This window comes from Syngnathus leptorhynchus, chromosome 7 (genome assembly GCF_054491065.1).
Source record: "Syngnathus leptorhynchus isolate UIUO chromosome 7, UIUO_Slep, whole genome shotgun sequence".
In the NCBI taxonomy this organism is placed as follows: Eukaryota; Metazoa; Chordata; class Actinopteri; order Syngnathiformes; family Syngnathidae; genus Syngnathus; species Syngnathus leptorhynchus.
Window position 1 is genome coordinate 71,723 of NC_141201.1, and position 27,371 is coordinate 99,093.

Genomic DNA, 27,371 nt, shown 5'->3' on the forward strand with positions numbered 1-27,371 from the left:
ATGCAATGACAACTTCAAGATACAGCCGATGTGCACAGTACCGTACCGACACAGACATCTGCGTACTGTGCCTGATCCCACTCACATCCAGGGAGGGAGGGGGGATGGATGGTTGGTTGGATGGATGGACGGATGGACGGACGGACGGACGGACGGACGGATGGATGGATGGATGGGGAGGGTGGCTCGCTCGCTCGCTTAGCCTGACTCCGGCGTGGCGCAAGGCCACTTTTCGGCCGCCGGGGGGCGCTTCCTCTCTCCTCCCACTCCACTCCCGGCTAGGGTGGTCTGCTGCAGGCAGGCAGGCAGGCGGGCGGGCGGCGAACTCCGGACTGGGGAGACGAGATTGACGCGGAGGCCCAGGATGGCGGCGGGGGCAGCGACGGACATTTTCGGCGCTCGCTACCCGGACGAGTCGTCGGACAGCGAACCGGAGCAAGAACCGGGCACCCCGCAAAAGCTCATCCGGAAAGTGTCCACTTCCGGTCAGATCCGCAGCAAGGTGAGCGCCGCTCGAGCACAAACCGAAGCCCCGCGCCGAAACGCGTCAGCTTGTGCGAGCGCTTCGCCTCCGAGCAGCAACGCTTCAGATGGTGGCCAGCGCAGCGCGGCTCAGCGCGCGTTGCTCCTTGACGTTACGTGGCTGTTTCCGAACGCATCAAACTCACCCGTCCTGTCCCGTCCCGTCCTGTCCCGTCCCGTCCCATCCCATTTGTAGAAAGTCCTCTCAGCTCTGATCCTGCTCGTTCCGTTAGATCGACGCCGATGTGGTGTGGCGACAAACGTTGCCGCCGGTGTTTTGGTCGCCTTTATATATGTTCCTCGAATTCCATCTTTGGGCTCCGACGAAAGCGTGCAAAGTCGCGATAACATTTGAAACGAGTTAGCGGCCGCCAGGCTAGTCAATCCCAAGTGCAGAGTTCATCAAGAAATTCGACTGGCGCTCCAGTTGTGTTGGTGGGTGGCCGGCGGCAAATACAAGAAAAAGGCGGAGAAATGAGTCGTAGCGGCCAGCCGGAGGCCCGCAGCACAGCCTCGTCCTTTCCTGCTCCGCTAGCGTCTGGAAGTCCCGACTCCACGCTGTAGCAACGTTTGACTCTGCTGATTGACTCGTCGTCACGTCAAGCGTATTTCCGAGGATGGCGGACGGCCGGGCGGGCGGGCGGACGGCCGGGCGGGGCGAACCTGAGCAAGCACGTTCCGAAATGAACCAATCAGCGAATAGTGGACGCGCCGCTCCGAGCCGCTCCGAGCCGACGCAAAATGCTACTAATAAAACTTGCCAGCACATGACAAATATGAATGACCTCGCTCGACCGTGCTGCAGTGGATGCCGAGTGGGCAACAGTTAACGCTCAAAGTAACACGAGAAAACTTGGACAGACTGCACTGTAGTCAGTTGCTGATGGGGAGAAGCGAAATACATCTTGGAGTCAACGGAGAACACTTTCTCATTGACGATGACCATCTGGAGGGAAGGTGTGTGAAGCATCTCGCCCGAGGACACTTGACGGAACGGCCTTCGAACCGCCGCTCTACTGCCTGAGCCACGGCAATTAGTGCACTTTTGTTTCAGACTAATACCGCACTGGAAAAAAGCCACTCTTAATTACCTCTAGCCGCTACGATAGCAATTATTGGACTATCGGCGAGGCGTCAACTTGTGACCCACCCGCTGTGCCTCCCTCCCCTCAGACGTTGTTGAAGGAAGGAGACTTGATGAAGCAGACCAGTTCCTTCCAGCGTTGGAAGAGAAGATATTTCAAACTGAGGGGAAGAACGCTTTACTACGCCCAGAACGCCAAGGTGAGCGAGAGCAAGTCGGCCGTCCTCCCGAGCGATTGCCGTCGGGCCCTCCCTCCCTCCCTCCCTACGTCACGTCACGTCACGTACGCCGCCCGGCCTTTCGCAGTCCATCATCTTTGATGAAGTGGACTTGACGGACGCCAGCGTGGCCGAATCCAGCATCAAGAACGTCAACAACAGCTTCACGGCGAGTCCTGCGGCAAACGTGGCCTTTCAACGAGCTAGGCCGCACGCTGGCATCCGCTGATCTCACTGCTCCCGCGTGCAGGTGATCACCCCGTGCCGGCGTCTGATCCTGTGCGCAGACAACCGGAAGGAGATGGAGGAGTGGATCTCGGCTTTGCGCAGCGTCCAGAACCGGCAAAACTATGAGGTCAGCTCAGCTCAACACCAAAATGCGCCATCCGCCCTCTCCCCGCTGCCAGAGGTGGGATGCCCGATCCGTCCCATGGATTTGCCATGCGCCTGCGTGTGTTGCAGTCCACTCAGTACAGCATGGAGCACTTCAGCGGAATGCACAACTGGTACGCCTGCTCGCACGCCCGGCCCACCTACTGCAACGTGTGCCGAGAGGCTTTGTCGGGAGTCACCTCGCACGGACTCTCCTGTGAAGGTAGCCCTAATCTCAGGACAAGGACACCGTTGTCCTTTTATCTCTAAGGTTAGGGACGGAAGCTAGCAGCTCTCATCGTTCCGCCGCTCTTTGCATACGTGCGTGCCTCAGTCGCGTGTCCCGACATAAAGCGAGGCGACCGGTGTCACGCTGTTGTTTTCTTCCCGCTGACCACTTGCGCGCCTGTGCCTACGCCTGCAGTCTGTAAATTTAAGGCTCATAAGCGTTGCGCCGTCCGAGCCACTAACAACTGCAAGTGGACAACGCTGGCGTCCATCGGGAGGGACATCTTAGAAGATGAGGACGGGGTAAGGCTTCCGCCGCCGCCGCCGCCGCCATGCCCTTGCGACCCGTCCCGCGTGACCGTGTGGGCGGGGGCGCCGGCCAGGTGTGGATGCCCCACCAGTGGCTGGAGGGGAACCTGCCCGTGTCAGCCAAGTGCGGCGCCTGCGACAAGACCTGCGGCAGCGTCCTCCGCCTGCAAGACTGGCGATGTCTTTGGTGCAAGGCTATGGTAAGGCGAGCCGCCGCCGCCGCCGCCGAGGTGGGCCCGCTGCTAACGGGCCGGCTCTTGCACAGGTGCACTCGGGCTGCCGGGAGCATCTGTCCATCAAGTGTCCGCTGGGCCAGTGCAAAGTGTCTGTCATCCCGCCCACGGCGCTCAACAGCATCGACTCTGACGGTGAGAGCCGGCGCTCGCTCGCTCGCTCGTTCGCTCTGCGTGGCATCGCAAAGGTTGACCGAGGCAAAAGTCCTTTTTTTCACATGCAAACCACTCCCGAGAAGCCTTCGTCGTTTGGTTTTCCTAGGTAGGCCGATAACTCGACAAGAAATGATGTCGTGAATCCCAAAGGCTCATGCTTGGCGACAAGAAAGATGGGCGTTATTTTTTTGTCCCGTGGCGTGATCAAATGAAGGGCGCCTCTGGGTGCAATAATCAAGTCAATCCGGGTTTTGAGCGATGACTGGCTCAGGTATTGAACTTTAGCGGGTGGCCCCCGCTCTTCCGGTCGCATCTTCATCGTGTGCCGTCGTCCCCCTCGGCCGCAGGCTTCTGGAAAGCGTCGTGTCCTCCGTCCTGCACCAGTCCGCTCCTGGTCTTTGTCAACTCTAAGAGCGGAGACAACCAGGGCGTCAAGTTCCTGCGGCGCTTCAAGCAGCTGCTCAACCCCGCGCAGGTTTTCGATCTGATGAACGGTGGACCTCACTTGGGGTGAGGCGCCGACCCGGGCTGAACTGGGACTCGCCGGTGTTTGGCTAACGCCCCGCCGCTTCCGGCCAGGCTGCGTCTCTTCCAGAAGTTCGACACCTTCAGGATCCTGGTGTGCGGAGGCGACGGCAGCGTGGGTTGGGTTCTGTCCGAGATTGACGCGCTCACGCTGCACAAACAGGTGAGCCCGTCGCTCGGGCGCGTCCTCGCCGCTGGTGTCCTCACGCCGCCGCTGTGCCCTAGTGCCAGCTGGGGGTCCTGCCGCTGGGAACCGGCAATGACCTGGCCCGCGTTCTGGGCTGGGGGTCCGCCTGCGACGACGACGCTCAACTGCCTCAAATCCTGGAAAAACTGGAGAGGGCCAGCACCAAGATGCTGGACAGGTGACGAAGGCAACGCGGCGTGAAGCGGAGGACCGGATCTCGTTTGGCTTTGCTCACCAGGTTGCGCTCGCAGGTGGAGCGTCATGGTGTACGAGAGCAAGTTACCACGGCAAGGCTCTACTTTCGAGGCTGAGGACTGCGTCGATGACCTGGAGGTGAGGTGACGCGCCGCGTGCACGCACGCACGCACGCCAGCCGCGTGCGCGCACTTTTGCTAGCGATGTGACAGAAGACCTTGGGTGAGTCCAGGTGCAGCAGATTCTGACTTACGAGGACTCCGTAGCCGTTCACCTCTCCAAGATTCTGACGTCGGACCAGCACTCGGTTGTCATTTCCTCTGCCAAGTAGGCCGCCGCCAACTTGCTGTTTGCTTTGGGCTTTGGCCCCGCTCGCTCTTGACATGTGCGCGCGTGCGTGCAGGGTTCTGTGCGAGACCGTGAAGGACTTTGTGGCGCGGGTGGGCAAGGCCTACGAGAAGAACACGGAGCTCTCGCAGGAGTCTGACGTCATGGCCAAGAAGGTAGAGCCGTTGGCCGTTTCCCACGGGACGGCCTCGACTCAACTCGTTGCTGTGCCTTTGCAGTGCGGGCTCCTGAAGGAGAAGTTGGACCTCCTCCTACGGACTCTGACCCAGGAGTCCGAGGCGTCCCGTCGGGCCGCCTCTCCTCTTCCTCCGGAAGATGGGAACCCCTTGGCTTTGGTGTTACCCCTCCTCTGCGCGCCGCCCGGCCCCTTCCCTGACTCTACCTCCTGGCCCGCCTTTAAGCCTCGCGAGCAGCTGATGCTTCGAGCCAACAGCCTGAAGAAGGTCATCCGGCAGATCATCGAGCACGCCGAGAAAGGTCAGCTCGGCGCCACGCTGACGTGGCTCGAGTTCGCATCCTTCTTCATCCGAGAGTGTACTCTAAATGTTTTGGGATTTTTTTTCCAGCTGTGGACGAGCAGAACGCGCAGACGGCGACCATGTTCTCGGCAGCCACCGTGCAGTTGGACGGCGGCCCGGCCGAGGACCGAGAGGACGACGACAACAAGGCAGCGGAGGATGACGCCAAACGGCGGCCGGCCGGCCGAGGTGCGTGCCCGTCTGCCGCTCCCCCGCATAGCAACCCTCGGACGACCCGCAGAGCGTGCTCGCCGCATTTGGCTGCATAATAGAGATACTCCTGCGCGCGGTTTCTTTTCTTTCACTCCCTCGTCACTCGACAATCAAGTGACCAATCCGGTGGCTGTGCGCGCAGCCAGCAAGACGCCGCCGTGCGAGCGGCTGATGAGCAAAGGCAGCCTATCGCCGGGCGGCTCTGAATCACTTCCCGCCCACGTGCCAAGTCGAGACAACGTGCCCACGCTCAACACCAAAATCTTCTATCCCGGTGAGACGCTGGTCATCCCCTCGCGTGCCCGTGCCCGTTCTTCCTGCTGCTCTTCATTCTTGGTTGTGCGCGCGCGCAGGTCTGCGGGCAGACGCGTCTTCATCCCTGTCTGACGGTTCCCTCATCAGTCGACTGCTGCTCAACGCCGAGTCGCTTGCGTCGTGCGACCCCGAAAATGTGTAAGATGCATTTCCACGCCGTAGCCACGTCGTCGTCCCTCTCGTCAAAACATTTTGTCAATCCACACAGTCGTACGTTGTTTGGCGGAAGTCGAGGCTCATTCAAAAGAGCAACGTTGCAATGCTGACCAAAAAGCAGACAAAGGGCGGCCGCTCGCTCGCTCGCTCGCTCGTTCGCTCGTGCTCACCTCGTCACGCTGCCGGACTAAAATTGACGCGTGGCTCTCGATTTGGGATGGCAAAGTGACACGTAGTCATAATAGCAGGAGAAAAAAAATAATAGAGCAATGAATGGATTCTTGACATGGTCGTTAGCCGGCGCCCTAAAACGTGCTGTGAAATCTGACGCGAGGTCTACATGGTACTTGGCCTCTAGTGACGAATGGCGTTCGGCAAATGGGATTTAAATGAGGCGGCCGAATGAACGGGCCTTGTATTTCAAGGCGCCGCCGCCTCTGTTTCTGCAGGGACCGCTACACTGAGAAGTGCGTGATGAACAACTACTTTGGCATCGGTCTAGATGCCAAGATTTCTCTGGACTTCAATAACAAGAGGGACGAACACCCGGAGAAGTGCAGGTGAGAAAGGAAGGGCGGCAGCGCCCGCCAGACGGTGGGCCGTGCCTCTGACGCGTGCGTGTGCAGGAGCCGCACCAAGAACATGATGTGGTACGGCGTACTGGGAACCAAAGAGCTTCTGCACAGAACCTACAAGAACCTGGAGCAGAGAGTTCTGCTGGAGGTGAGACCCCGAGGCTTTGCGTGCGCGCCTGACCCGCTGAGCCGGCAACTGATCGCCCTCTCTCCTGTCGGCGTGTACGTACGCAGTGCGACGGGCGAGCCATCCCCCTCCCCAGCTTGCAGGGCATCGCAGTCTTGAACATCCCCAGCTATGCCGGAGGGACCAACTTTTGGGGAGGAACCAAAGAAGACGACGTGAGAAGAAGAAACCAATATCTCCTCTTTGCCGCCAAGCCCTTACCTCGTGTGTGTGTGTGTGTGTGTGTGTGCGTGCGTGTGACAGACCTTCACCGCTCCGTCTTTCGATGACAAAATTCTGGAGGTGGTGGCCGTGTTTGGCAGTATGCAGATGGCCGTGTCCAGGGTCATCAACCTGCAACACCACCGCATCGCACAGGTAAGCAGTCGTCTGCTTGCCTGCGTGCGTGCTCCTCACGCATAGGCCACGCTCGCAAGGCCCCCCCCCCCCCTTGCTGCTTTGGAGCGTCTCTTCACGCTGTCCTATAAAGAACCCGTGTCGGGCTTTGCCCCTGTGTCAGTGTCGCACAGTGAAGATCGCCATCCTGGGGGACGAGGGGGTTCCGGTGCAGGTGGACGGCGAGGCCTGGATCCAGCCTCCGGGCTACATCAAGATTCTCCATAAGAACCGGAGTCAGACGCTGACCAGGGACCGCGTGAGTCCCGCCTGGCCGGGTGGGGGTCGGCTTTCCATGCTCTGACCCTTTTCTATGGCAGGCTTTTGAGAGCACCTTAAAGTCGTGGCAGGACAAGCAAAAATGCGAATTCCCTCGGGACCCGGCCGCTCCGACGCCACTCGGCAACCACCCCGAGATCCTCACCGAGGAAGAGGCGGCGCTCCTCAGAGACTTGGCGCAGGAGGTCGGAGTCCTCATCGGCAGGTGTCTGCCGCCGCTTCCCTTTCAGCTGGTTCCTTGACGCACATCACGGCGGGCGCGCTTACTGGAGTCTTTTGTGTCAGCATCTGTCAGCTAGCACAGAGTCACCGCAGTCTGGAACAAGAACTGGCTCACGCCGTCAACGCCAGCTCCAAGTCCATGGACCGCGTCTACACGCAGACCGGCGCCCTCAGGGTAAGGGTACAAAAGAACTTGTGGCACTTTGCTCATCACTATTACATCTCAAGCAAGCAAGCGCATTTTTATGACAACAATTTTTTGCGCAGAATGAAACTCTGGGTGTTGGAGGGCTGGTTGTTACAATAAGTGGTTTAGCCAACAAGAGCCAGGTTGATTTTTATCAAATCAAATCTGTTGATTTTCTCACATGATTGATGGGCTGCATTTGAAAAAACATCTATTTCTGTCCTTTTACTGAGATCCAGGAAAGGACTTGAGACACACGAAATCGATGAGAGCTGTTTGCTCTGTAGTATCCGTCCCCCCCAAAAGGGCCAAGTGCAGATGTTTGCAAACAGCTCGTTTGAACAAACAATCGTACGTACTTGTGGACTTTGGGTTGTAAAAATTGGAATTGGATGTTTTCCTCGGCGAATTGGCCCGATCGCTACTGGGGCACCGGTCGCCTATTGCGCTCCGCATGGATTGATGGATGACGGGAAGGAAAGACTGCGGGTGGCTGCGGCGCACCAATGAGAGCGCAGCAAGGAGGAGCCGGCTTGAAATCACCGCCTTGGCGGGAAAAATTCCTTCCATCGCAATCGGACCTAATCCATCTGCTTTGACGGAGGACCGCAGAAACGGATTGACTGCGGACGCCACGGGCAGATTGCACAGCTGCCAAGACAACGTGTCTCTGGCCTTGCCTTTAGGCGGCGAGCTGCGGCGCCGTGGTGGCCATGGTGAAGGACGTGAAAGCGTTGCTCAGCGAAACGGAGCTGCTCCTGGCGGGAAAGATCTCCATGGTAACACAAACGCTCCCCTAACCAAGAGTCACCAGATACACAAACAGATGCGCGTATGTATGTGCGGCAGGCGTTGGACGTGGCCCAACAGGAGCTGTTGAACAGTGCGCTGAGTCGCGTGCGTCAGCGTCTGGGCGGTCTGGCGGCCGTTCCCTGGCTCAACCTCGACCCACCGGAACAACAGGTACCCAAAATCCCACAGCCCAGCGTACGCTGCTGACCTGAGCGTGACGCTGCTGACCTGAGCGTGACGCTGCTGACCTGAGCGTGACGCTGCTGACCTGAGCGTGACGCTGCGCTTGTGTGTCCAGGATCCCTCGGCCAAACCCAGTCGTGGCGCCAAATTTCGCCTGGTCCCCAAGTTTAAGAAGGACAAAAACAACAAAGTCAAAGAGACGCGCGGCTCTCTCGCTTTGCCAGGTAACCCCCCCCCCCCCCCCCCCCCTAAGCCCTGAGCTTTTCTTTGGCCGTCTGACCCGTTTGAGTCAGTTCACCAGTGGGGCACGGAGGAGGTCGGGGCCTGGCTGGACTTCCTGTGCCTGCCGGAGTACAAGGACATCTTCGGGCGACATGACGTGCGAGGCGGCGAGCTCCTGCACCTGGAACGGCGAGACCTCAAGGTAGGTAGCGCCGGCCGAGGCGGGAGCGCTCACTCCGTCGCCGGTTGCAACCACGTGTTGACGTGCCGGCAGGACCTGGGCGTGAGCAAGGTGGGCCACGTGAAGAGAATCCTCCAGGGCATACGAGAGCTGAACCGCAACAGCAGCGCCAGCGAGGCCTGAGCCCCGGCGAGGCCTGAGCCCCCCCGGCGAGGCCTGAGCCCCGGCGAGGCCTGAGCCCCCCCGGCGAGGCCTGACCCCCCCCGGCGAGGCGAAGCCCCGTAGCGCCGCCCCATGCGACCCGACCCGCAAATGAGCCTTGGGCTGGCTGACTGGCTAGTGTGGCTTCAATGCCCATCGACCTGATGTCAACCGTGTGCCTTGTGATGTGACTAATTAGCATCAACTTTTATTTTCCATTCACACACTCTTAAATTGTCATTATTTATATTTTAGCTTTGCTTTGTTTTCTTTTTTAAGGCAAAACTGGTGCAAGTTGCAGAGAAGATAAAAAAAAAAAAAAAACATTTTGTAAAAACATTGGGGGAACAAAGGAAAAAAAAAAAAAAAGTTGGTGCTTGTGTTATTAAACGTCATTTCACACAGTTGTCTATCATTTCTCATCAAATATTTTGCTTTTGTGATAAGAATGTTGGTATTTTTCACTGCAATACTTTTCTTTCTAATCTTGTAAAGGTTTTGAGGTGGGTGGGCAGCGTCAAACATTTGTCAATCTTGGTGACCCCAACGTCAACAATTGACTGATATGAAATTACAGTAGCACACAAGGTTTCTCAAAAACAAGACAGTGAATGTGCTTACTACATTTGGGGGGGGGGGGGGGGGAGTATTGGGCATAAAAGCTGAATCAAAACTTGTTGTTCAAGCCCCAAAATTATTTGAAAGGTCAATCCTGAGAGCAAGTTTTGCAATGCAAAAAATTGGCTTCTTCTAACATGAAATTGGCGCTCGTTAACGTGAATGCAATGCGGATTTCATTCATTAGCCCCCACCCGCGCCACGTAGCTCTTGGTAAATTGCACTTTGGGAGCATTGGCCAAAAGTGAAAAACCATTTGTGTCCCCACGAGACAAAGGTTTTTAATGTCAACTTTTTGATTTGCAGAAGAAATTTCTTTTTACTCGTGAAGCCGGGTAGAAAACAAACGAAAACACACCAAGATTTGATCCTCCCAATCACACAAAAGAGAGTGCCGCCACATTGTCCAGCGCGTGCGTCACGGTCAGCTATGCATTTCGCCACCGCCACCACGACGAGGCGGAAACCCCAGCGATCGGTCGGCGGGCGCGCTCGACGGCTCCTCGGAAATAAGAGCACCTGTGTCATGATCTGAAGACGTGGACGGCTCTGATGACAAATTGACGGCAGATGGGACACTCGCTCATCCGCTTGCCGCACTTGCTGCACGTGATCATGTGGCCGCACTCCAACAGGACGCAGTCGATGGCCGCGTCCATGCAGATGCGACACAGGTTCTGGTCGGAGCCCGTCGGACCGCCGCCGCCGCCGCCGCCATCCTCTGAAAGTATGGAGCCAAACGAGTGACTGGCTTGCTCATCATTAGATGGATTTCACAAAGCCGTTCCGTCCGTTCACAATTCACTTGGATTTTCCACCGAGTCAAGGATCTTTTTCATGAGGAAGACATTCTCAGAAGAACCAATGCTGCAAATAGCAAAGGTTTCTGAAGAATGATGACCAATCAATGATACCAAAGCGACGCCTCCAAAGCGCACGGACGCGGCGGCGGAGAAAGGGCTGGCTCACCGCCGCTGTTGGCATGGTGGTCCCGGTAGAGTCTGGCCACTCTCTCCATCAGCTCCCACTTCTCGCAGCAGCCTTTGAAGTTGACAAAGTTCCTGGCCAGAATTTCCTTCAGCTGCCGCACACTCAGAGATTCCACCTGGTCCTCGCTCGCCAAGTCCGAGAGCGACGCGCGGCGGCTGGCGGCGTCCCGGACGTCCTCGGGGTCCCCGACATCCCATTCCTGAAGGAGAGAGCCAGCCAGCGAGAGACCCTCAAAAACAACATCAAAATGAAAAACACGTTGCCATCAAGGATCAGAACAAATCGCAAAAAAATCTGCAGACGTTGTTGGCATCAATCTCAAAAGAGCTTCAAAGTAATAAGCTAGCTTGCTTAATGTCCTACCTGATCCTGATCCTGGTCCCCGTCCCGGTTCCGCTCCAAGGGATCGGCATCTTCGGAGGCGCTCGTAGGAGTCCCGTCCGCCGGGGTCCGGTCGGGGAGGTCGAGCCCGGGGAGGTCGAGCCCGGGGGTCCGTTGGGTGTCTGGCGACGGAGAGCCCACGGCTGGATGGCGCTCGGGGCTTTCGGAGGGCGAGGACTGTTGACTCAGGATCAGTTCTACCAGCTCCTCCTGCACAAGAGCGCCCCTGTTGGCCACAAGCGCCACTTTCCACTTTGTACACAAACACCTGTACTGAGAGCCCCGAGCACACGAGAGGGAGCTCTTCATTGGTCATCTTACAAGGTTGAAAAAGAGAAGCGCCAGCAGCGGTGTGGTTAGGGACGCTACCTTCTCCCGACAGAGGTGCGTGGCCACGTGGTGCAGGTGCAGGTAGTCTCGCAGCTCTTTGACTTTGAGCTTCATCAGCTCGGCGCGTTGCAGCAGGTTGCCGTAGAAACGCCGGCAGGTGTGACACAGGCGAGGGCGGGGCTCCGACTGGGCGGAGCAGCGGCCGCAGTAGTTCTCTTTGCAGTCGGCGCACACGTGCTGGCGGACGGAGCGCACGCGCCGTTAGCGGAGGGAGGCCCGACGATTGTCAGCTCAGCCCGCGATCGTGCGCTCCTTCCCGACGTTTAGGAGCTACGGAGATCGGCGACTTGACGCGGCCGACCCGAGCGACGTGATATTCTGGCCAAACTCGTCGCCTCGGTTACCTTGGTGGTGGGCGTGTCCAGGCGGCGCCCGCAAGCTTTACAGACGTGTTGTTGCTGCTCACGGGGCGGGGTCGGCTGTCCGCTGAAGGCGGAATTGGTGTAGGAGCGAGGGTGCGGGTCGGCTACGCCGGCATCGCTATCCGCTGAGTCCGAGCACGGCCAATGACAACACGATGCCCACATGTCTGGCGACATACAGTAAAGACAACGTGAGGTCCACAGTTCTGGCAGGCAATGAGGCCAACGTTGGTTGCCTGCGTACATGAACGCAGAGCACAGGCAGACAGGCAGACAGGCAGACAGGCAGACAGGCAGCCATGCAGGCAGACAGGCAGACAGACAGGCAGGAAGGGCCATCAAAGGGGATACCCGCTTATTGATTTGTATTTGAGGGCGGGCATAGAGCACAGCTTCACAGCTTTGTGGCAAATAGTTGAGGTCATCAGTCAGCATCCATTCATAAAAACAACACGGACATGCACGCTGACGTCAAGAGAAACTTCACCTTATTTATTGTTCTTGTGGCTTTCTACAAGACCACTTTTGTGAACTTTTATAGTTGTTTTTTCAAGTAAAGTTGAGCAAGTCAGACTCACTCACTCACTCACTCACTCTCACTCACTCACTCACTCACTCACTCACTCACTCACTCACTCACACAGGTGGCACAAGTAAGGAAGTGGGGGGGAAACTTGCTTGCACTCCTCATCGACGTTTTCGTTCAACTAAAGAAACGCAAACTTTGACGGCTTGACGTATGAGGAAGGTGACTTGCTGTCGACGTTTGGGCTGGCTAGTGCGCTTCCGGACTTTCGCCACTTTGGCAACACGAGGCAACTTTCCAACTTTCCACTAGCGACGTCAAGGCCATTTGAAGAGGAAAACTTTCTTCCTCTCTTTCGACACGGTGCTCGAACTTTGGAAGAGTTTGTCGTGCGGCGGGTGTGCTAAGCTAAGAGAGCTAGCGGCGCGCGAGTTGGTCTCCAAAACGCCCAAAAGTCGCAAAAGTTCAACGGCAACATTCAAAAGAACAAGAACAACAAGAGGCAGAAAGAAGGAGGGAAGCCAAAGTGTTCTCACCTGTCGCCACTTCGGTGACGGCTAGCGACGGCTAGCACCTCGAGCCAAACAGGAACAAGGTGGCCGGTGACGTCATCAGGTGCTCGCGACGCGTCATCGGGTCGCGTGCAGGTGATACGGCACGAAACACAGGTCGATGACGTTACATCCACACGAACTCCTTTGAATACAAGCGCACTTTATTCTAGCTTACAAATGAAGTTCTTCGAGAAGAACAAACAAGCGTTCGTGCGAATTTAAAGTAAGCTTACAAGGAATTTGATTGGTATCCCGACGGATGCAGAAAACAATTTCCAGCAAAAATAGTCAAGAGTCAACCAAACTATCTGAAAGGAAATGCTTGATATTATAATTGGTTGATAGTGTTTAATGTTACCCACGATCAGGTGTGCACAGTACAGTTCATATTTTGACAAATTAGCCTCTGTTGCTCTCCCGTCCGCCATCATTTCAGGGGCGCAATCCTCAGAAGAGCTTACCTTTGGGCACAAATGGGTCAAGACGCGATTCCTCGATCCTCTCGGAGCAGGGCACGCCAGCACTCGAGTCAGACACACAAAATTGTTCTGAGGCCCAATATACATTGTTTGATGATTCTGTTTATTGCCGTCATTGTCACCAAGAAAAAAAAAAAGTTTTTTAAAACAGCCGTTTTATTTCTTTTGTACAGTAAGAGAGTGTCTGCCACATCCAGAACACACGAGACAAGAATCTGAACAATGACAAACCCCTACCCGGTCCACAAAAGAAAAGATGCGGGAACCCATTCAGACCCGGGTCTGGACTGCGCCCAGAAACCGAGCCTAGATCGGATAGGACCGGACAGGGGGGGAGGGGGTTTAGCGGGTGTGGACCAGGAGCAGAAAGCGACAACTTGCGGGAAATGGAAGTAAAACAAGAAGTTGTAATGTGCTGCTTGCTTTTGGGCAACAATTTGGACTTTGCCCTTTCTTCTGGTGGTCCACACACTGACACAATGAAATCTTTTTTTTTCTTTTCTGCTTTTCTTTTCTGCTCTTCCGGCGTCCGCTCACTCGGCCGCCGCAAACGCGTCACTGCTGCAATAGAAGACACACGAGCAGATCAACAACCGACACGACCCGAGCGACACGCAGAGCAAACGTTCGGACCGCCCGATGACATCACGTTTATCCGAAAAGCATTTCCCAACACGGTGTGATGTTTGTCGAGCATTTCAATCCATCGTTTCACGTTAACGACTGCCTAGAAAACAAAACGGCCGATTGTAGCGGAGGCAGATATTGGGGGTATCACAGTAAGCCGAAGCGAGGAGGCGGGTCTCCGAGTGTGTGCGAATGCCAAACGTGAACGCGGCGCTTCTTCTTAAAACTTCAGCGAGCTGGCCTTCAAATCGTCTTTATTAGTCCCAATTTGACAACTCGCGACGTTGCCAGCGTGGACCGACGCTCCGTTTGGACGGCCAATCCAAATGAGCTTGCGCAGACGCTGGAGGCATTTGCGTGAGCCGTTACGTGCATGTCTGACAACAATGGGAATTTCTTAGCCACGGATTTGTCTTCCGGGTAATGCCCGGCCAGCCGGAAAAAATGCCACTGCACTGGACTCAGCTTGGAAAAAGGCTTCGTGGAATGTCAGCAGCACAAACGCATCCAAATGGGCCATTCCAATGTCCAAACGGGTGGGCACACCCTTTTGTTTTTGCTACTTTAGCAACAATTCAAGCGAGACGGGCCGCACGCTTCCGAACGTGGCGACGAGCCGTCGCGGCAACTGTTCTGGTGAAAACAAAGCCATATAGTACAATATTTACATCCTAGCGACTCAAAAGCATTCCGAAAGCTTCAGCATTCAGACGGACGCAATTTGGAGAGAAACCGCGCCATCGGGTTAATATGATTGCTAATGTGGCTAACAATGGTGTCGAAGAGGATGACAGAGAGAGAGAGCGAGCGAGCGAGAGCGGGATAGAGAGAGTGGCGTCCGCAAAGCTGAGTTTGAGTTGGCACCCAGAGCCAGCCAGAGGCTGCGAGAGCCAGCTGGCCCCCACGCAGCCCACCCAGCCCACCCCCCCTTCAGTCTTGAGTTTTTTCCCGGGAAATCACCTCCTCTCGCGGTTTGGCGCCCCCAAAGATGGCGGAGTTGGGGTTGGCCACCTGGTTGAGGGGCTCCGACACCGTCCGAGGCTTCAGCTGGAGGCGCGGCCTCTGGGCGCGCTCCTCTGTGGGGGGGACAAAAAGAACAACAAATCAATCTGGGTCAAGCGATAAATCAGCCCAGCTAGGCTTCATTCACATCCTTTTGGAGAGCCGTCGACGGTTCAACTTCCGAGTCCTAATAACGGATGAAAAAGTTGCCGTGGCTGCAAGCCGTCTGCCACGCACCATCAGACGGTTCCCTGAAGTCCGTCATTCCTCCGCGAGGCGGCCCGTCTCTGAAGCGGCCCATGGCGCTGGCGCCGCCGCCTCCTCCTCCCCGCCTGTCGCCGCCACGTCCGCCTCCTCGAGACCGCCCTCCCGAGAAGTCGTCGTCTCGGAAACCTGAAAAGCAGACGGAGGGCACGCCACTGAGCACAGCGGCCAAGCCCACGGGAAAACGAGCGGCGACTCCTTCGCCGCAACCGTACGACGAGATTTTCCCAGAGCGTGGGGAGGGCGGCCAGCCATTCTTTGGCAAACAAAACCCTTTCCTAAACCACCACGACGGGCACAATAAAGGGCGGAGATTCAGCGTAAATGCTGTTGGTCCTTGAGCCGTTTGTCCACCGGATGGTGCTCTAGCTCCACTCCCTGCAATACGCAACTCGCTGCTAATGACGGACGGGGCCGGACGGGACGACTGCTCCGCTCCACCAATCGCGTAGCATGAATATGCAAACGAGGAACGCGTGGCCGCGTGACTTTCTTTGTCCTGCCATCTGATCGGCCGCACCTCCACCGGGCTGATCCATGAAGTCGTCACGTCCTCCTCGGGGACCGCCTCCTCGGTGACCTCCTTGGCCTGCGGACCAACAGCACGGCCGTTCAGGAGCCGACGCGGCATGAGCGCACACGGCGAGCGTACCTCGAGAGTCGTCTTTGGGGAAGCCAAAGCCGCTGCCGCCCCCTCGCCCTTGTCTTCGCCCCTCTGCGATGTCCACTCGAAGCGAGCCAGTTTCTAAAGACTGCGGGGCGGAAAGCGGTAAAGACGGTGATTACGCGGTGGCGGCGAGAGCCCCGAAGAACACGGAGGGAAGGAAGGAGGGCGGTGGACTCACGGCGCCGTCGTACGCCAAGGCCTCCTTCAGAGACTCCAGATCGTCAAACTCCACATAACAGAAACCTGAACGGAGAGCAAGCGCAAAGGCTCAAGTTGGGCTCGGCAACACTGCTGATTGGACGGAGAATATGGAGGTTTTTTTTGTTTGTTTTTTTTAGCAAGGAAAGGGCCACCTTTGAACTTGTCGGTCTCTTTGTCGCGCACCAGTCGGACGCTGCGGATGCTGAGGTCCTTGAACATGTTGTCCAGGTCTCCTTGGACCGTGTTTGGCGGCAGGTTGCCCACGTAGGCGGTGTAGGGTGGCTCTGAGGGAAGCTCCTTCATACGCCGACCTCCGGGGGGGCCGCCGCTGCGGGGCCTGAGGGGGGGGAAGCACACTAAGAACACACTCGCCCAGGCCATAACGGGTGCCGTGCGTGAAAACCCAGCCACAGCGGAAACCGGTGATTCACGTCTTAATTTGGCTTTTGTCAGGAGAACCAAAAGGATTGACTTCATCTGAGGACTAACTTTCCTTTTTGGGGCCAGCCTGTTTGTTGGGTGTGAGACCTGAAGAAAAGCTATGAAATCATCAACAATTGGTCTCCTCCTTTAAGTCAGCACGGCACGCGTGCGTTCTCAATGGTCTTACCTGAACAATACGTAGAGGGGACTCAATTTTGGTTCACATCCTCCTGTTCACTGTGCCCACCTCAACATTTTCTTTTTGGTTTTGTTTCGGACTAGTCATTTGTCATGCGGCCAGCCACTGAAAAATGGATGGTGGGCCGCAGTTTGGACACCTCTGTCGAAATGAATTATTTCCGTGGACGGGGGGGAATTGATTGGAAATACCTCGAGGTACAAGCTTGGTGACTTCAATCGCAAATGAGGGCAGCAGCCTTGCTTGCACTGCAGGCAATGGAAAACTCGAACGGCTCCAATGTCTCATTACATGCGCACAATAATTCAAATCATTTGGAGAAACGCAACGACGTGCAGCTGCTGTGGCGTGCGTGCTTGCGTGCGCGGTTCGAGGCAGGCGCGGGGAAGCGAGCAGGCTCCGCCACACTGGGCGCAGGCCACGCGGGCCCCCGCCGCTTCGTCGCAATTGTCGGCCGGCCGCCGGCCGCCAGACGCCTGGTTTGTTTGCGGCTTGCCCGTCAACATGTCAGCTCGTTAGCTCGTCTGTTCAGCCAGTCAGACGGTAAGTAAGCAAGCCAGGCGAGAGGGCGGGCGAGGGAGCGAGCGAGCGAGCGAGCGAGCGAGCGCGGTGTTTCCCTGGCGCCTGGCCGATAGGGCCTGAACAGCACAAGACTCGGGACGGGAAGCGGCGTCGGAACCAACCGGTGGGACGCAGGCGGCGAGACTCGAGACGACTCACCCTCTGTTGCCCCCGAAGCTGCTGTAGGCCCGGTCCCGATCATCGAAGTCGTAGTCCGCCATTACTGCTGCTGCGTGCGTGGGGAGGGGGGTGTTGCGCGGAGGCGGGGCCACAAGGAGGCCCTTGACGTCACTCCAGGAAAGCCTTTTGCTGCCCGCGGCGCGCCTGACCGCGAAAGCAACATTGTGGATTGAAAGCTCACTTTCTATTGTCTGCTGAAATGTTCACAAATCGAGAGGGATCCCACGGAAGACAAATATTGTCGTTTGCTCTCAACCAAAAAGTTTGCATCATGCTCTAAAGGAATCAAGAAAAACAAAAAGTTATTTTTTTACATTGCAATGAAGTCATTCTTGTGTATGACAAATGAACATCATTAATCTTGAAAAAAAGGCACCCACATTCTAGAAAAGGTTTAAAACAATTTCCATCAGATGTTTCATTTTTGCTGTTTTTTGAATAATTTTGTTGTGCAATTACTGTACTGTTGTGAAAGATCATACTTGTGTTGTGTACTGGTTTGTGCTGTTGTTATGGAAATTGGAATAAAAAGAGCACCCAAGTACGACACGTTTGTTGAAAAAACTTTGGCAGAAAAATGGAGAATAAGTAAATGTTGCAAATCATTGTGCAGAAAAGATGCCAACTGCCTCTTTGTGTACCTTTTACCATCCATTCGTCCATCCGTTCGTCCATCCATTCGTCCATCCATCCATCCGTCCATCCATCCATGTCATAAACTAATTCTCAGGGCATTGACCCAACCTTAACAGAGCAGTCCAGTTGCAATTAATTGCGCTCACATTGTAAAGAGACCAAAGCAAAGCAAACCTCGAGTCAAGTTTGTGGAAGGCATTACCTCACAGTTATGTAGCAAATGTTTGCTCTCCTCGTCTTTCTATCAGTCCTTCGGCAAAGTCGACGACAGTGCGCCAGAGGAACAAAATGGGCCATTTATGAACGGAAAAGTGGCTTTGTGAGCCCGTGCCTCAGTCACCCGACTATAATGTTAGGAGTGATGGATGGAGCAGCTCTGCGGCCTCTCATTCGGAGAAAAGTGACAGTAATGTGTGCGGTTAATAATTTCATCAGCAGCAGCACCACCACCACCACCACCACGCCAATTCCAATCCAAAGCACAATCTTTTATTTGTCAGTCCAACTCGGCCGAGTCGGCCGCGTCCGTCTTGATTCCAAGCCAATAAGTTAGAGAGGAGGCGGCGGCGGCGGCGGCGGCCGAGCCATCTACCAGACCTCGCAGCGCCCGCCACTGTTCATGGGGGTTCCCGCAGGGCACCGGAAATGGCGGACAAAGTCGGCTGAGTTGCTGAGCGTGCCGATGACGCGGTAGCGAGGCGGACTGTGCGGATCGGTCACCAAGCCCTCGTGAGCGCTCTCGGGCGTCCGGACGGAGCACCACACCTGCAAAGGCGAGTCTGTGTGAAAGGCCCGCCGCTTCCCGCCGCTCGCTCGTCTCCTTTCCTTTCCCACCTGCGCAAAACCCACGAAGAAGAGCTGCTCGTTGGTCAGGTTGAGCGCGGGGAGTCTCTTCTCCTCACCGTTCTTGCTCACCCACATCTGATAGGCCTGAACACAGACAGCAGCGACAACGGCGTTGGCCGGAGGGGGGGCGGAGCTCTCCGGGCCCACTTTTCTGCGTCTGACGGGACGGGGCCTATTTTCACGTGGCAAAAGGAATGCACCGGCATTTGGAAGAGCCCAAACGACAGGAGAAGTTCGCTCTCCTGTTCAATTCAATTCAGAGGACGGACAAAATGCAAAGGAAACAAATCACGCCATCGCGTCCCGTCCCGCGACGGAGCTTTGTGCTTTTGTTTCCCATCCCTGGCTGAGGATATAAAGATGGGAAAGTTTGGAAATATTCCAAATTGGAAACACAGGTGGGCTCCGCCGACCCACGTAGGCGGGCTCCGCCGCCGACAAGCGGTGTGTGAAGACTGCGTGCGTGGGAACCCACATCGTATGCGGCCTTGAGGCCTCCGTTGTCTGCGATGTTTTCCCCGAGCGTCTGCTTGCCGTTGATGCGCTCCGAGTTGACGGCGTATCGGTTGTACTGCTCCACCATGCACTCGGTCCTCTGGCGGAAGGCGTCCACCGACGAGTTTTGCCACCACGGCTTGAGGTTGCCCTCCTTGTCGTACTCGCGCCCTGCGCACACGCGTGGCCGGCGCGGGTCAACCACGCCGTTCGGCACCCGTCGTGCCGCTGCCGCTCACCTTGGTCGTCGAAGGCGTGCGTCAGCTCGTGACCCATCACCACCCCGATGCGGCCAAAGTTTAGCGCCCTTTGGTACAAAGACACCAGGACTAGCAAAAGTTGCATTTGCGCCGCGGGGTAAAGGCGCGCATGGAGCGGCACTGACTTGGGATGGTCGCGGGCGTAGAAAGGAGCTTGGAGGATTCCGGCGGGGAAGACAATTCCGTTCTTGGTGGGCATGTAGTAGGCGTTGACTGTGGGCGGAGTCATGCTCCACCTGCAAAGACACACCCACCAGCGGCGCGAGGCCATGTTACCGCAGATGTGCAGTTAGCTAACTTATGAAGGCGAGATGAGACTTGGCTCAGGCCGGGTGTGGTGCTGTGCTGTGCAGTGCTGTGCAGTGCTGTGCGGTGCTGTGCGGTGAGGTGAGGTGCGGTGAGGTGCGGTGAGGTGCGGTGAGGTATCTTCTGACTGGTCTTTGTTGGGAGTTTTTCTCAGTTGGTCGGCCATGACTCTTGAAGAGAAGTTGTAGAAATTCAACATGTTCTGGAAGAAGCTTTCTTCGGACACGTCGTACTGCAACACAGGCACACAAAGAACTGGTTTATAGCCGTTTTCAACCTGACCAGGGCAGGGCAAGGCAGGGCATGGAATGACTGCCAAGTTAAAGTGCCGCTGCAGGGCACAATTCCCGCTGGCCTTTTTCTTTCTTCTCTAGTCCACTCCGTGCCATACCCCACGTGAAGGACAAACTCACCCCGTCATAAACCTCGTCCAGTTCTTTCGTGTCCATGATGAATTCAGGGAAGCCGATCATGTCGTAGATGGAATCTGCCTAATGACACGTGGACATGACGCGCATCACCGCGCTGGCTCCGTCGGTGCATGCGCGCGTGCGTGCTTGCGACCTTCTCTTTAGCAGCTTGCTTGGTGTGGGCGTCCATCCAGCTGAGGCGGTCCAAAGCTCGTTTGAACGCGGTTCGGATCTCGTCAATCATCTCCTCGGCCTGCCAAAAGCACAAGGCGCAGGTAAACACGCAAGGCAGGGCGGGGCAGGGCAGGGCAAGGCAGGGCAAGGCAGGGCAAGGCAGGGCAAGGCAGGGCAAGGCAGGGCAAGGCAGGGCAAGGCAGGGCAAGGCAGGGCAGGGCAGGGCAGGGCAAGGCAGGGCAAGGCAGGACAAGGCAGGACCAGACCAGACCAGACAGGACCTCCTTGCAATCCTTATCAACCAGTCACAGAAGAGCCTCAAACCACCCATGATCTGACAAGGTTTTGAATGCAACTTTGTATATCCAGTCCAAGGACGGAATTGAAAATGTTGTTTTGCAGTTGAGATGCTCAGAGCGCGCTCTGGTCAATTGACTTCCAACGCTGTAGCGCAAACCCCCCGAAATTCAGATCACAAGTGACTTTGTTTGTCTGACAAGAGCTAAAGCAGCGGGACTCACAATGTCTTTGCTGTGCTTGTCGAAAGTGGCCTTGACGAAGAGCGCCCCTAGCGCGAAGCCCAGCGTGTCGTCCGTGTTCCCGATGCACGTCTGCCAGCGCGGCGTGCACGACTGCGCGGCACAAACGGAGCCAGTCATCCTCAAAGTGCTAGTAGCCCTGCTTCAAAAGTACACCTGAGCGAGTGAAAGGCGACCAAGTCGCCAAGTTCAGGTGCGGAGGCTCTGCTCAGCTAGCTAGTTAGCGTGTGTGTGTGTGCGCGTGGCAGACAGAGTACCTTCTTGGTGCCGTACAGACTTTCCAGTAGTTTATCCTGAGCGTTCTCAAAACGTTGGTCCAGACTGGACACACTCTTCTGAACCAACGTCCACATCATGTAGTTGTTCAACAAACTACACACAGACAAAGTGGAGCGTTAACGTGCTTGAGGTCAGGGGTCGACCACAGCAGCGCCTCACCTGCGCTCCGTCCTGTTGATGAGCTGGGAGACTTGTTGCAGGTATTCTCGCGCGTACACCACCACAGGCTCGCTGTCGTTGAGTTCCAGCGGCGACAAACACGACGACAGCAAGTCCAGCCAGTCCACGGCCGGAGCCAACGTCTGCACGCACGCACACACGTGATTTGGACCATCCTGCGAGCCTGCGGCCGACCCCGTGGTTGAGCCTGTGGCCGAGCCCGTGGTGCTAAAGTCCAAACGGGCTCCTCCGGCTCGCTTTGAGGGCATTTCCTATTGTCCGCTCGGCCTCCTCACCTGAAGCTCGGCGACGGTGACCTTGTGGTAGATCTTCTCCTCGTCTCGTCGCTGGTCCTGCGGCACGGTGATGTTGGCCAGCTGCGTCTCCAAATCCACAATCTGCCGCATCTGCTCCAGCGCCGATGCCGGCGAGCCCCCCAGCAGGGTGCCCAACTCCACCATGTAGTCCAAGTACGCCTGCAGCACCTGCCAACGGCCACGGCGGGCGGGCGCTCACTACAGCGGCCCAAAGTCTGCGCCCCACCTGGCTTACCTTGCCGTTGGCCGTCTTGTTGAGATAGTAGTCCCGAGATGGCAGGAAGAGCCCCGATTGGTCCACCTGCGGGTGAGGAACCAAAGCCGGTGTGACACGGCTTCTTGTGGTCCACGCTACCAGCTCTTTCTTACCAGGATGACGTTGCTGTTGGAGTTCTTGGGGTCGGTGCCGACGGCCACGCTGAAGAAGGGCTGCGCCCGGTACGGCCCCGACACCACCTTCAGCACCTCCATGAAGTTGTCCTTGTCCCACGCACCCGTCAGGTTCCACCCCCCCACCTGCGCGCACGTCGGTTGAAGGCGGCCATGCGCTCGCTGGCGACCGTGCGCGCGCTGGCGGCCATGCATGCGCGCGCTGGCGGCCATGCATGCGCGCTGGCGGCCATGCATGCGCGCTGGCGGCCATGCATGCGCGCTGGCGGCCATGCATGCGCGCTGGCGGCCATGCATGGGCCTACCCGTGCAATGAGGTCGACGAGCGGCCGGGCGCCCAACTCCTGGATCTTCTGCGTGTTGAGGCAAGACAGGTAGTAGGACTGCGTCTTCTTCTCGGCCTCGCTGCTGCCGTTGAAGGTGCCGTTCTCTGAGAGCCAAAGAAGCTGTCAAGAAGGCATTTCAAGCAGAGAAGCCTTGCATTTTGCTTGCTCACCCAGCAGGTGTTTGAGGAGGGCCTGGTTCTGCTCCCAGATGCTGTTGAAGGTTGACCAGCGCGAACGGCCATCTGGAAGCGGATTCTTGCGCATCCAGCCGCCACAGGCAAACTGGTAGAAGTCGTGGCAGGGGTCGGCGCCGCGGTCCATGGCCTCCGCCATCTGACCGGCCACCTTCACGCACGCCTCCGTCAGACACAGGCCGCTGACGCCAACTGGATGATCAGACGTTGTGAAAAAGATCGGCCCGACCTTCTTACCCGGCTTAAGTGTGCGCTTTATCCCCCCGACCGAGAAGGACAAAATGCAGGCTGTCTCAAGGGTTTATTAGTATGCAATCAAAAGGGGGGTGGGGGCACTCGCCGGGTCGTCGGTCTTCTGTTGCTCACCTGAACCGAAGGCTAGTCCGAGGACCAGCAGGCAAGCCGCGAGAGCCAGCAGACTGAGAAGAAGCAGGCTGCCCAGCAGAAGCTCCATCCTAGTTCTTGTACCGAGGAGGTCAGTGCTGGTTTTGGTGAAGCCCACCTGAGGGAGGGGGACAGGCAAAAAAGACATCAGCCACGCAGCTGAGCGCTGTTGTGGCGTTCGCCGAGCCACCGAGCCACCTCCAGTCTGTCGGGAGAGGAGACCTCGGCCGCCGCGTCCGACGCTTCGTCCTCTTCCAGCGTGGCTCGCTTGTAGCTGGACATCTGCGCCGCAGAAAGACAAAAGAAAGATTGGAGGTGGCTGTTCGCACGGCGGCCGGTTGCTCCTTTTGCCACAGGAACACCATTTCAAAGCTACTCGGGTGTCTTTTATTTGTCTGGACGCGTCACGTCGTATCACACGGCGTGCGATTCTAAACTGTTTTGATGATGCCGCCTAAACACTTGAAGAGCAGCTACACAAAGAAATCATCAAATGCGCACAATAAATGAATATGCAAATATATAGCGGCTCCTGCTGCTGCTGATGATGATGATGACGACAATGCCAGCGCTGCTCTCTTGTTTTGTTTTCGGGGAAGTTGGGTGGGCATCTTAAGACAGGAAGCTGGAGAGCTGCAGACAGGAAACTCAAAGGCCTGACCTCAAACACACACACACACATCTCACTAATCAAACACACATGCCTGACTAAACAAATAATGCGAATAAACTGTCAGCTAAACTAAGATGACTGACATCTTCAGGGTGTGCCCCTCCCATCTCTCTCTCGCACACTAAACACAGTAAGCTAATAAACTGGCAATTAAATTAAGATGATTGACAGCTGCAGGGCGTGCCCCCTCCCCGATACACACTGAAACACATTGATTTCCTCTCCTCAAGCAGTTCAGGATCTTGGTGTGGACCCCCCCCCCCCCCCCCACACACACACACACACACACACACAAAATAACACGTTAGCCTGCTAGCACGCCTGGCAAAATCAACTGTTGGTGGCATGGAAAAAAAGAAAAACCCTGTTGGTGGCATGACGTCATCCCAGACCTCACAAGTCGAGCCCGGAGTGCTCGTTGCTGTGGTGAGGGCTCGATGACGTCACATCTCGAAGCCTTCCTGCACTTGTTTCGCAGGGGCCTTGCATGACGTCACGCGTCGGCCTGATGATTGACAGCTTGTCGACTAGCGAGCGTGCGTGTCTGCGCGCGGGCGCGCGTATACTCACAGTATTGCGGAGGTCCTGCAGTGCGACGCTCATCGTGGAGCCGAGCCGGCCGAGCACAGCGCTACCGTCGGTTGCACATCTTCCGCCTGCGTGCGTCCGTGCGTGCGTGCGTGCGTGCGTGCGTCCGTGCGTGCCTGCCTACGTCCGTCCGTGCTTTTATTCCTCCTCCTGCTCCTCCTCCTCCTGTGTCCTGCACCTCGTCGTCGTCCTCTTCTTCTTGTCGCTCTTCTTCTGCTCTTGTGTTGTGCTTTTCGTCTTTTGTGTGGCGACTCCGAGCAGCAGCCCCGCCCGCTCGTCTCACGCGAGCCAGGCTCCTCTTCCTCTGGTAAACAAACACACCCCGGTTCGCCGGCCGGCCGGCGCGCGGGTGACACGCTGGCTGACGTCATGGAATACGTCATTCACAAGCACCTCACGCACGCGCGCCCATGCCATTGATTGCATGAGTTCTGCATGCCAAGTCTAGCCACGAGCCAGCCGATTTGGGCCAAGAGGTGGGAGACACCCCGGTCCGTGGCTGGCATATGTTAAATGGGGGGGGGGGGCTGGTCATTAACGTGAGCCCCTTTTCTTCCCAAAGATTCTTGGCTTCACTTAGTCCTCAGTCCTATTTGTCATCATCTTTGATGCAATGTACAAGCCCCGACCGCCCCCCATGGGTAACCCCTTGCAACTGGCTCTCCGGCCACAGCGCCCGCACCTTGTGGAAAATGGCAAAGAAGGAAGCTTTGGCACCCAGAACCTCTTGACTGAGAAGCGCATGTGTCGTGATGTGGCGTGATGACTTGAAAATGGCGCGCGCAAGACCAAAGCCATTTCCTGAAACTCCAGCTCACACACGCACGCACATGCTATTTTGGCGAGAGGTCAAGCGGCCCGTCGGCGGCTCAACGAGAGGGTTCAAAGCTCGTTGCCGTGGAGACGCTATCGAGAGGCTGCAGGCTTTACGCTCATGTGACCTCTGCGTTCTTTCTTCTTCATCCCTGTCTCTTTCTCTCCCTCCATTGGTGCCCTAAGCCTTGGTGTTTTTGTGTTTAAATCGCGTGCGTATCGAGCTCCGGGCATTCCCGCAGAATCGATTGGCCGCGGCTCGCTGAGGGGGCGGAGCATCTGTGAAGAAGATAAGAAGAAGCCCAAATGTCCTCCAAATGTTTTTATTGCAAGTTAGCGGGAAAAAGAAGAAAAGGCCGACTCAGCAGGACGTGAATGTTTTCCAGAAGAAGTTCTTGCATCCCGCTTTGCGCTCGCGAGGCCCCAGCGGCACAGGAAGGTCGCGCTCGCCGCCGACGGGCGGCGGCTCCTCGGCACCCCAGACGTCGTTCCGCCGCTCGTCCGCCTCCGTCGCCTCGTTGGCCATCTGGAGGAGGTCCCAGAGGACCGCCTCCGCCAGGGACGGGCCCGGCCAGTCCTGAAACGCAACGTCAAACTTTATCGTCATCATTGTCGTCATCATCGTCATTGTCATCGTGGTCATCATTGTCGTCAGCCGCACTTGGTCAGCGTCATCTTCATCACGATCGGCATCATCGTCAACATTGTCGTCACCCTCATTGTCATCATCGATCGACACAGCAGCTGATTATGTGTGCGGGATGTGTGTGACCTTTTAATTTTGACCCCCCACACACACACACACACACACACACACACTTGCAGAATCAAAAGCACGCTCGCAAAATTTTTAGTCAGGCTGAGGTTGAAAAGTTATCAAGAAGGCTTCCTGAAAAGTAAGCATGTGCGTGCGCGCGTACCTGTTTGTAGGAGCCGAGTGTTGCGCCGCGTCTGGCGTTGTTGCGCGTGAGCGTGTCTGAGGAGACGCACACGACAAGCAGGAGCGCCAGAAGGCACCACGAGGTGGACCAACACGTCTTCATCCTCACTCTGGTGTTTTGTCTTTGAGTGTGTGTGTGTGTGTATGTGTGTGTATGCGTGGCAGAGTGAATGTGTGGGGCTCCACCTTGCCACAGCCGCTCTTATAGGGTCATGCTGACGTCACGGCGACACACACACATATTGATGATGATGATGATGCTTCCACCCCCCACAAACAATTTAGTTAAATGAGCCATCTTCATGCACTTTGTCTTCTTTCCCACCAGGATGCTCACGTACACACATACACACACATTCATGAGCTTACATGGACAAGTGACACACACACACAGAGACACACGCACTCACAAAAACAGCACAGATTCTCATGCACACACACGATGACAATCGCGCACACACACACACACTGGCACGCGCGCGCATCAGGGATTTGGGCTTTTTCATTCTCGTTTGTTTTGTTTTCTGGATTGAGCATTTGTCAAGTCAAAGGGACGAAGACGGGCGGTCACAAGGAGTGTTCTTTTGCTTTGGGAAAGCGGCAAACCTCCGACAGAGAAGTCTGGCTTCTCGGAGTTGCCGCGTTGGCTGGCTCGGGCATTTGCTGGGGGGGGGCATTTGGTCATTGTGCGCACGCGCGTGCACCCGCCCGCCCGCCCGCTGCGTTTTTGCGCCGCGTGATTAGTTTGGGCCGATGGACACATTCACCTCCAGCGAGGCGTTTGATTGGTCGCCGCGTGACGCTTGCGCCATTAGCAGGACAGGTACGTGCGCTGGCGACGACCAATCAGCTTGAAGAGAAGATGCCTGCAGTCTCACGAACCCAAATTCAAAGTGCGTTGTCCAGGCTAATGCTAATGATAAGGCCAAGGTTAGCAAAGGTCAACAGAGGCCCGGTGCCAAAGCATTTTGATTTTCAAAAATCATTTCGAACCGGAGCCGGTCGGCCGCGTTGCTTGCGGCCCTTGCCGCTCACCTGCAGAGATTACGGACGATGACAGAATCGGGCCTTGCCAATGAGAAAGGTTCTTCTGACGCAGTCGTTGACAAAGCCATGCGCTGAGCCTGAACACGTTTCCCACACTCTCTCTCTCTCTCTCTCTCTCTCTCTCTCTCACACACACACACACACGGGAGTCAACATTTGCGCACTTTGATGTCCATTAAGCCTCATTA

General features: G+C 56.5%; 5 protein-coding genes across 12 annotated transcripts; 1 reads left to right on the top strand and 4 right to left on the bottom strand.

Annotated features, from left to right (window-relative positions):
* Positions 1-287: 287 nt before the first annotated feature.
* Positions 288-9,542, top strand: dgkd (diacylglycerol kinase delta). Of its 3 annotated transcripts, XM_085915785.1 has the most exons (30): positions 288-502; positions 1,696-1,806; positions 1,913-1,993; positions 2,075-2,179; positions 2,287-2,419; positions 2,621-2,727; positions 2,808-2,933; positions 2,999-3,101; positions 3,470-3,632; positions 3,702-3,810; positions 3,873-4,012; positions 4,086-4,167; positions 4,262-4,356; positions 4,433-4,532; positions 4,596-4,854; positions 4,944-5,084; positions 5,251-5,382; positions 5,462-5,561; positions 6,029-6,139; positions 6,206-6,302; positions 6,389-6,496; positions 6,585-6,698; positions 6,841-6,975; positions 7,037-7,200; positions 7,281-7,392; positions 8,091-8,183; positions 8,254-8,367; positions 8,495-8,603; positions 8,673-8,803; positions 8,876-9,541. In XM_085915785.1, the coding sequence occupies exons 1-30, from the start codon at positions 365-367 to the stop codon at positions 8,963-8,965; spliced, it is 3,603 nt and encodes a 1,200-aa protein (XP_085771911.1). In that variant the 5' UTR covers positions 288-364; the 3' UTR covers positions 8,966-9,541. The 3 variants fall into 3 exon arrangements, with proteins under 3 accessions (XP_085771911.1, XP_085771910.1, XP_085771909.1); XM_085915784.1 differs by lacking the exons at positions 288-502; positions 1,696-1,806 and having other exon boundaries at positions 1,897-1,993; positions 5,224-5,382; positions 5,474-5,561; positions 8,876-9,542; XM_085915783.1 differs by lacking the exons at positions 288-502; positions 1,696-1,806 and having other exon boundaries at positions 1,897-1,993; positions 5,224-5,382.
* Positions 9,164-12,947, bottom strand: rffl (ring finger and FYVE-like domain containing E3 ubiquitin protein ligase). Of its 2 annotated transcripts, none has more exons than XM_085915799.1 (6): positions 12,787-12,947; positions 11,707-11,891; positions 11,342-11,539; positions 10,955-11,182; positions 10,571-10,820; positions 9,164-10,322 (listed from the first exon to the last, which is right to left on the bottom strand). In XM_085915799.1, exons 2-6 carry the CDS (start codon positions 11,887-11,889, stop codon positions 10,126-10,128), a joined length of 1,056 nt encoding a protein of 351 aa, XP_085771925.1. In that variant the 5' UTR covers positions 11,890-11,891; positions 12,787-12,947; the 3' UTR covers positions 9,164-10,125. The 2 variants fall into 2 exon arrangements, with proteins under 2 accessions (XP_085771925.1, XP_085771926.1); XM_085915800.1 differs by having other exon boundaries at positions 10,571-10,790; positions 12,787-12,946.
* Positions 12,948-13,365: 418 nt separating this feature from the next.
* eif4h (eukaryotic translation initiation factor 4h) lies at positions 13,366-17,525 on the bottom strand. 2 transcript variants are annotated; one of them, XM_085915806.1, is made up of 8 exons: positions 17,387-17,525; positions 16,197-16,381; positions 16,022-16,086; positions 15,829-15,928; positions 15,697-15,765; positions 15,150-15,305; positions 14,871-14,986; positions 13,366-13,844 (listed from the first exon to the last, which is right to left on the bottom strand). In XM_085915806.1, exons 1-8 carry the CDS (start codon positions 17,446-17,448, stop codon positions 13,839-13,841), a joined length of 759 nt encoding a protein of 252 aa, XP_085771932.1. In that variant the 5' UTR covers positions 17,449-17,525; the 3' UTR covers positions 13,366-13,838. The 2 variants fall into 2 exon arrangements, with proteins under 2 accessions (XP_085771932.1, XP_085771931.1); XM_085915805.1 differs by lacking the exon at positions 13,366-13,844 and having other exon boundaries at positions 14,841-14,986.
* A 172-nt stretch (positions 17,526-17,697) lies between these two features.
* ece2b (endothelin converting enzyme 2b) lies at positions 17,698-24,673 on the bottom strand. 4 transcript variants are annotated; one of them, XM_085915793.1, is made up of 19 exons: positions 24,366-24,669; positions 23,321-23,404; positions 23,105-23,240; positions 22,715-22,930; positions 22,524-22,648; positions 22,198-22,344; positions 22,064-22,129; positions 21,808-21,996; positions 21,512-21,654; positions 21,331-21,445; positions 21,056-21,166; positions 20,515-20,613; positions 20,364-20,441; positions 20,079-20,182; positions 19,770-19,880; positions 19,624-19,691; positions 19,365-19,555; positions 18,878-18,973; positions 17,781-18,808 (listed from the first exon to the last, which is right to left on the bottom strand). In XM_085915793.1, exons 1-19 carry the CDS (start codon positions 24,396-24,398, stop codon positions 18,632-18,634), a joined length of 2,289 nt encoding a protein of 762 aa, XP_085771919.1. In that variant the 5' UTR covers positions 24,399-24,669; the 3' UTR covers positions 17,781-18,631. The 4 variants fall into 4 exon arrangements, 3 of the variants coding, with proteins under 3 accessions (XP_085771917.1, XP_085771918.1, XP_085771919.1); XR_015066629.1 differs by having other exon boundaries at positions 18,663-18,808; positions 18,878-19,061; positions 24,366-24,671; XM_085915791.1 differs by having other exon boundaries at positions 17,698-18,808; positions 19,624-19,880; positions 24,366-24,673.
* Positions 24,674-25,557: 884 nt separating this feature from the next.
* Positions 25,558-26,440, bottom strand: LOC147053884 (somatostatin-1-like). The gene is made up of 3 exons (XM_085916893.1): positions 26,295-26,440; positions 26,117-26,244; positions 25,558-25,773 (listed from the first exon to the last, which is right to left on the bottom strand). The coding sequence occupies exons 2-3, from the start codon at positions 26,237-26,239 to the stop codon at positions 25,558-25,560; spliced, it is 339 nt and encodes a 112-aa protein (XP_085773019.1). The 5' UTR covers positions 26,240-26,244; positions 26,295-26,440.
* Positions 26,441-27,371: the final 931 nt, after the last annotated feature.

Bases quoted from the DNA above. Each gene is read 5' to 3' on its own strand.
- ece2b (XM_085915791.1), bottom strand. From the start codon at position 24,398: ATGAGCGTCGCACTGCAGGACCTCCGCAATACT. The intron at 18,974-19,364 runs GTGGGTTCCCAC...GTCTGTGTTCAG, and splicing joins GCCTCAAGGCCGCATACGAT to GCCTATCAGATGTGGGTGAG. The intron at 18,809-18,877 runs GTGGGAAAGGAA...TCGCCTTTGCAG, and splicing joins TCTTCGTGGGTTTTGCGCAG to GTGTGGTGCTCCGTCCGGAC.
- rffl (XM_085915799.1), bottom strand. From the start codon at position 11,889: ATGTGGGCATCGTGTTGTCATTGGCCGTGCTCGGACTCAGCGGATAGC. The intron at 11,183-11,341 runs GTAGCGTCCCTA...GCTCTTGTGCAG, and splicing joins CGCACCTCTGTCGGGAGAAG to GAGGAGCTGGTAGAACTGAT. The intron at 10,323-10,570 runs GTGAGCCAGCCC...CCATACTTTCAG, and splicing joins CCACCATGCCAACAGCGGCG to AGGATGGCGGCGGCGGCGGC.
- eif4h (XM_085915805.1), bottom strand. From the start codon at position 17,448: ATGGCGGACTACGACTTCGATGATCGGGACCGGGCCTACAGCAGCTTC. The intron at 16,382-17,386 runs GTGAGTCGTCTC...CCCCCCCCTCAG, and splicing joins AGCTTCGGGGGCAACAGAGG to GCCCCGCAGCGGCGGCCCCC. The intron at 15,929-16,021 runs GTGAGTCCACCG...TCCGCCCCGCAG, and splicing joins CCTTGGCGTACGACGGCGCC to TCTTTAGAAACTGGCTCGCT.
- dgkd (XM_085915785.1), top strand. From the start codon at position 365: ATGGCGGCGGGGGCAGCGACGGACATTTTCGGCGCTCGCTACCCGGAC. The intron at 4,013-4,085 runs GTGACGAAGGCA...TTGCGCTCGCAG, and splicing joins AGCACCAAGATGCTGGACAG to GTGGAGCGTCATGGTGTACG. The intron at 7,201-7,280 runs GTGTCTGCCGCC...CTTTTGTGTCAG, and splicing joins GTCGGAGTCCTCATCGGCAG to CATCTGTCAGCTAGCACAGA.
- LOC147053884 (XM_085916893.1), bottom strand. From the start codon at position 26,239: ATGAAGACGTGTTGGTCCACCTCGTGGTGCCTTCTGGCGCTCCTGCTT. The intron at 25,774-26,116 runs GTACGCGCGCAC...GTTGCGTTTCAG, and splicing joins CACTCGGCTCCTACAAACAG to GACTGGCCGGGCCCGTCCCT.